The 7500-nt window shown below is 40.0% G+C and overlaps 1 protein-coding gene across 1 annotated transcript in view; it reads left to right on the top strand.

Moving 5' to 3' along the window:
- The first annotated feature begins 6612 nt into the window (after nucleotides 1-6612).
- Nucleotides 6613-7500, top strand: part of LOC143039173 (uncharacterized) — a 19876-nt gene continuing 18988 nt past the window's right edge. Inside the window, exons 1-2 of the mRNA XM_076209029.1 lie at nucleotides 6613-6857; nucleotides 7135-7344. Coding sequence (XP_076065144.1) covers nucleotides 6613-6857; nucleotides 7135-7344 — 455 coding nt within the window. The remainder of the gene's footprint in view (nucleotides 6858-7134; nucleotides 7345-7500) is intronic.

Here is a 7500-nt window from a genome sequence, read left to right as displayed (position 1 = left end):
CGAATCCTGCCCAAGGCCGAAATTATTTCGGTACCGCTGCGCTTCGGGTCGTTACTCTGACTCTCGTGGGCGGGGAGTTGGGTGTGTGTAAGGTCATAGCATTACCCATAGATCGGACCTACGAGCTCTGAGCTCTCTTTCAGGAGGGAAATAGCTGTCGATCACGAGTCCAACACGTGATCCAAAGACCAAGTGAACACACACACACACACACACACACACACACACACACACACACACACACACACACACACACACACACACACACACACACACTCACACACATACCTTGTGGCGCTGTGGTTAGAGTTCTCGCCTGCCACTACGGTGGTTTGGGTTCGACTCCCGCTCAGGGCTGAAATAATTTCAGTATAGCTACGCTGTGGGGTGTTACTCCAACTCTCGTGGGCAGGGAGTTGGGTGTGTGCGTGCGTGTAAGGTTACATTATTATCCTTAGGTCGGTCATAGGAGCTCTGAGCTCTCATCCAGGAAGTTACTGTCGATCACGAGTCGAACACGTGATCCAAGACCATGGTGAATCACACACACACATCACGCAGGGCGACGCAATGGAACGTCAAGAATCTTATTGCTTCCAAACATCAAAGACTTTCAGCTATGTGGTTCTTAAGACGTTCTCTTATGAGATACAAAAGAGAATGCTATGGAATTCTATCAAGACTGGTTGGGTCGCAATTCAATAATTACTTCCCGCTAACATATGGTATATCCAATGCGAGGAGTACCAATCTTAGTTTTCTAATAGCAAGGTAGTTTATCTCCTTTATGTTCGTAGACTGGCTACTTGAGGTGAATTGGAGATTAAACAATACAATTTTGGTGGAGAGAAAAAGGCTGATTGTTTCATATGGTTCACCTAGAGAGAAAAGTCTTAAATCGCAAAACTTATGACTAAGATTCCTGGTAGACGTGCATTCAGTACCCAATAGGATAACTTTACATATTCATTATATAATGTGGCCAGTAATCGTATAGTTATTAGTTTAAGAGATGTCATGCTTTATGTCTGCTAGAAGTACATTTTAAAAAATTCACGTCAGCAAACCTAAGAGTCGCCTCCTATACCCCAACTAACTACTAATAAATATAACTTCTGAATTGGTAAAAAAAAAAAGAAAAAAAAAAGAAAAAAAAAAAATTGCCATGCTTACTTAAGTAGAATTTTTTTTTCACCTGCTGTATAAGACAAAGCAAAGTTAAGTTCATAAACAGTTATTATGGAATTTTCAAACAACACAATAAACTTACATCATATACATACACTGATTTTTCTACCAATCAGGTAGAACAACATTTATCGAAGTACTGCGCACAAGAATAGAAGTATACACAATTATTCATATATACATGCACAGTTACATACATACATACATACATACATACATACATACATACATACATACATACATACATACATATATACATACATACATACATACATACATACATACATACATACATACATACATACATACATACATAAATGCATACATACATACATACATACATACATACATACATACATACATACATACATACATACATACATACATACATACATACATACATATATACATACACACATACATACATACATACATACATACATACATACATACATACATACATACATACATACATACATACATACATACATACATACATACATACATACATACATACATACATACATACATATACATACATACATACATACATACATACATACATACATACATACATACATACATACATACATACATACATACATACATACATACATACATACATACATACATACATACATACATACATACATGTACAACTCCCTTTCTATCCCTGCTAACCTTCTCACCGCTCAAATTATCACTTTATCCATCCTCGTAACCCCCCAGTTAATTTCTTGAACACTTTATCTTAAACACATTTAAATTTCAGTTTTCCGCTTCTTTCAGATTCCAAGTGTACAGCATAGAGAGTCGTAATAACATCTTCCTTTCATAGAGTATTCTCTTTACGTCCATCCCCCAGATGTTTATTTCTCATTACACTTTTCCTTCCCCCAAGACATATACTTGCTTCTCTCACCCTAAAGTTTAATTGCACCCCCACTTCTCCATTTCCTGCTACATATGACCCTACTTACATAAGTTCATGGACTTCCTCTAACCTCTCTCCTTAACACTTACCTGTAACTTACTTCTACCCTCACTTCTTGTACATTTCATCACCTTGCATTTACTCGTATTTAATTGTAACTTTCTCCTATCACATATTTTCCAAAGTTCCGTCACTAAATGCCTTAGATCCTCCTCTAGTTTAACCACAAGCGCAGTGTCATCGGCATCCAACAGCATGTTCACCTCCCACTTCCCATGACTCTCTCTAACCATCTCCAATCCTCTGCCTATCACCTTCTCATTTACTTTTTGTACATCCATATAAACAATGAGGAACCATGGTGACATGGGACAACTTTGGCGCAGCCCTACCCTCATTTCAAAGAACTTAATCTTACCATTTCAAACCACAAACTCTATTACTCATGTAAAAATTTTGACTGCCATTATCAAGTTTTCTCCTATCCTATATATCTGTAATATCTTCTTTTCTACCCTGCCATAAGTCTTCTCTAAATCTAAAAATGCGCAAAAACATCCTTACCTTATGCCAAATCTTCTCACATGTCTCTCTTACCACAAGAGAATTGATCCTTTTTTCTTAAACCAAAACCGTTTCCTACAGCACTAGGGTTTTCCTCTCACATCACAATAAATTTTATAGATCCTTCCACTGCCACAACCATTCCCTCCCAATCTTCCTCCATATCCAACAACTCTTTGTAATACTCTATTCATCTTCCCTTTACCAATTTCATTTCCACTTACATTTGTCCATCGGTAATATCTACCTTATCGTGTCCACCTGTCCCCTTACTCTCTTTACTTTCTTCCAAAACATTTTTTTATTCTTTCAAAATTCTCTGTCAAACTCCTAATCTATTGTACATCTAGTTACTTTGTCTTCCTCACCTTACGTTTTGTTTCCTCTTTTTTCTTCTTATACTTTTCATATGCTTCCCTAATTCTACCTTGCAACCAATCTACATACGCTTGCTTCCTCTCTCCTACTACCACCTTTACCTATCCATCTCTCCATTCACTACTCTTCCTTCTATTCTTCCTCACCCCCTCCTGCTCCAAATGCCATCTTTGCACATTTTGCCACTTCCTTCTTGAGTGATATTCATTCTTCGCCAATTATTACCTCCACTTTACCCCTCACCACTTACCACACTTTTCTCAGCTTCTCTTGGTATTTTTATCCCTATACTTCTAGTTCATTTTGTTGATTCTTAGCATGTTCCTACATCCCTCTCTTTTCCTTCTACTCTGAATTTCTTTTCACCCCAAAATTAATGACATTCTTCCACTCTTTACCCTGAAAATATAGATATCCATAACTCTCCCTATCTTTCCTTTTTGATACCATTACATAGTTTATTAATGCCCTATCAATCACCCTTTTGTCTACCCACCTTTCCCATACATATTTCCGTTTGGTTCTTTTCTTAAACACTGTGTTTGGTATCCATCGAAAAACTTAAATGACACCCCCCCCGTTCTCTCCCCTGAAAATATGAATATCCATAATTCTTCCTATTTTTATACTACTACATAGTTTATTAATGTCCTATCAAACACCTATCCTTTTACCATCTTCTCCCATATATACTTATGCTTAGATATTTTCTTAAACACTGTATTTGGTACCATCAACTTCTTTTCTCCAATATCATATTTCTATTGATATACTTATTTGGTGCTTTAAGCACCTCTATTACTCCATCAAGTAGCTCATCCCCTGTTCTAGCATTGAGATCCCTAACATCCAAAATTGTTTTAAACACTCAAATAAATCGATCAAAGGAGCCTCTCTTTCCTCTTCGTTTTTCTCAATACAATGTCCATTTGCACTCACAAAAAAAAACACATCTTTCATACCAGTTTCACTTTTACTCGCATTAAGTTGAAGACGCACTTTCCTACCTCGTCATTTACCAGCAGAGTTACTCCTTTCCTTCTTCACCCCCTCATTACCTCCGATGTACTCCCCACTACAATTCCAAGCTCAAAATCACCTCTCCTCTTCAATTTAGTTTCACCTATTACTGCCATATGCGTCATCCTTCTAAAAAAAAAAAAAAAAAAAAAAAATTAACTCGCATCTGTACCACAACCGCGCACATTTCATTGGTTGGAGTTCACCTCCCCGACCCTCTTATTCCTTGGTTTGTCATAGGGTGAACATACAGAGAGCAGAATCCCTAGACTCATCATGTAAGAGGCCGGTAGATAGAGGTAGACAATTAAATAGATAGAGGGATAGGTGGAGACGTATGCTAATGTTATGACTAGAGGTTTAAAAACAACGGCCGACAGAAAGGGCTTAGTCATCCACGCGCTCACTCGCACCTTGTATATGTAAACAATGCTAATGTAGCAAAAATTGTAAGAGTATAAGCCATTTCCGTTGCGACATAATGCTTACGTAAATGATATCGTTAAAACAGTATAACAGCCTCTCTGATTGGAGAAAAAGGTGGAGGAGGAGAAAAATCATCGGCGCAGGGAGGTAAAGTCACGCACTTAAGGAGTGGCACTTGTTTGAGAAGTAAAAGTATATTGGATGAATGAAATAGTGACGTCAGAACGAAGGTGGCTTGACGTATTGTAGAGGGATCCCGAACGGGACTCCCTTGGTGTAGCTCACAAAACCAAGTAGTAGAATGAAGATAAGAAAAATCAATCTCATTTAATTCACCCCTCAAGCTTTGAGTGAAGGACTAGGCATGGGGCCTAAAGAAGAATGAAAATTTGCTAAGTGCTATAGCCAGCGAAGCGAACACTGGTGAATGAAGAATTTTACTGTACAAAAGAATAAGAACTTCTTTAGAGATTAGTGCAACCGGCGCTAACATATCACGTTGTTCCATTTAGTCGCCTTTTACAATACATATTGGAGACATAGTAGCATAATTCTCCCTCCCCCCCTACCGCAGGTGATAGGTGTAGCCATAGAAGTGATAATAAACATTTTCATGGGAATAGCATAAAAGAAAATTGTAGTGCAAAAATAGTATGATTCATCTATGAGTAGAGATTTTACTCTAACATAGACAAATTATTCCTCCGGGGCGTCCAAAAACAGTTCCTAAATTATTAGTTGCATATCACCGTGAAGTCACTACTGCATATTACCATGCAGCCAATATTCCAGTACTGGGTATGAACTGGAAATCAAAAATGATTAAAGTGTCCATCTTTAATCTTTATACCTCAACTTTCTGAAAATATATTTCAGCTAAGCTGCAAATAGCTTGGGTGAAATTGTATCGCCTTGCCGTACTTTTTTCTCAAATTTCATATCTTCTGTATCTTTATGAAGTGTGTCACGTGAGGCGGTATCCTTCTACTGGTACCATGTACTCAGTACTACCTGCTGCATCGTCTGTCGGCGACTAAACCAGCTGGTGACCCGCCAGTGAGGAGGGTGTGTTGGACACTCAGATGGAGGAAAAAGAAAACCATCAACAGGGCATATGAACTCTAAGTCAATGGACATCCAACACCATTATGGATCACTAACCCAAGTGTTTGCCATGCGAGGCATACCTGCGGAGGCTGGAGACAGGAGTCTTGGAGGATGAGTGGTGAACCATTGCCATGGTTACACTGAGGTCCCCCCCCCCTCCCCGGGACTAGCAAAACGCCTCTTTGGTCTTTTTATTCAAGCCACGACGGGAGGCACCTCTTGGTTCGGAGAGGCAAATCGGCTAGGATAACTGACTTGAATCTGTGGGTCAGACGCGCCTTGTGTTAAGTAACTACCACCTGGACCGACAGCGCATGGATCACGGCTGTTATCCCTTAGTGTCAAGGTGGTGGGTGCGTATACTCTACCATGAATACTGGGACTATTGGGTTAATACCGTACCGTACCTGGATGCCGTATCGATTTGGACGTTGACCACCATGAAGCTCCATTCCTGTCTGCACATGGTTCTTCTTAACAAGATGGCATTTGTTATTTCTTTTCCTACAGACGTCCTTAATCCGTCTACATATTTTCTGCGTGGTCTTCCTCTTGCCCTCTTTCCTTCTATTTTTCCTGTTAGGCACGTATGTTCTAATTGTTGTTTTCTCATGATATGTCCTACAAAGTGTAACTGTCTTTTCCTGATAGTTGTTATTATTTCCCTCTGTGTTCCTATTTGCTGCAGTATTTCTTCGTTTGTTTTAAATTCTGTCCGTGAAATTTTCAGCATTCTTGTCAAATTCACATTTCTACTGCTTTTATCCTGTCCTGCATTTGTTTACTAATTGTCCAAGTTTCACGTCCATATGATGATACTGACCAAGTGTAATATTTTACAAATACTTTTCTTGTTCTTATGCTAATTCTATTATTGGGTTAATATATATACCCAAAACCTGTTCTCACATTTTTGGGCTCGGTGGTAGGTGGGGTTGTGGGAGAGCGATTCACAGGCATATATTCATGGTAACCATAATTTATACATGGTGGCGATGGGCTTACAACCTCTCCCTAACAAAACCACCAAACCCGCTGTGGGAGGGGGAGGGGGGTGCCGAGTTGTTGCAAATGAGGCACAAACATGTAGAACCAGAATCGGGGTGAATCTCCGGCGGGTTCTCGTGTGGGGCCCCTGGAACATTCTATCTCTCTCCCAGAACGACCGACCACACTTTTTATCGGCGGAGCTCAGGAAGCTTGAATTGGACATAGGAGCTCTGTCAGAGGTGAGAACACGGTAACAGGGAGATCAGTTGTGAGGGTTACAACTACTTCTGATCGGGCCGAACCGATAGGACCCAACGCACTGTAGGCATATCTATCCGGCTACAACACGCCGTTGTAAAGGTTACTCTGGTTGGTGAGCGTATGATGCTGGGAAGTCTGAAGCACTCCTTCGGCTTCATCTCTCTTTTTGCAGCATATGCATTGTGGAGTATTCTGGGATCTTCAGTGGATCCGTAGGAATCATGCAAGAATTATTGATTTGATATGTGGATTATACTCTGGTACAGTGTTGTGAAATATGGAGGAGGTGTGTCTAGCTTCTTTCCTGTTAATTCAAGAATGAGGAAAGGGTGTGTCCACGCCCCCAACACTTTTCACCACCTGGTTGGACTGGGTATTGGTAACACCAAGGTTACTGATCCTATGTTTGCTGATGATGCTCTTCTTCTTGCGGAGTCGTTGAAGGTCCTGGTTCAAACCCTCGAGTCACTACACGGGTAGGTGAGACCGCTTGGACTTGATGTCTCTTGGACCAAGACCAAGGTTCAGGAATTTGGACAGATAGTCTATCCATGCATGCGTCGAGGACATTGATGTATTAGAAAATTTTATATACCTCGGTAGTGTAGCGCATAACATTGATGTGTCATGTC

This window comes from Oratosquilla oratoria, chromosome 26, assembly GCF_046742065.1.
Source record: "Oratosquilla oratoria isolate Oo_2021 chromosome 26, ASM4674206v1, whole genome shotgun sequence".
Taxonomy (NCBI): Eukaryota; Metazoa; Arthropoda; class Malacostraca; order Stomatopoda; family Squillidae; genus Oratosquilla; species Oratosquilla oratoria.
This window is presented reverse-complemented; position numbering and strand designations above follow the sequence as displayed.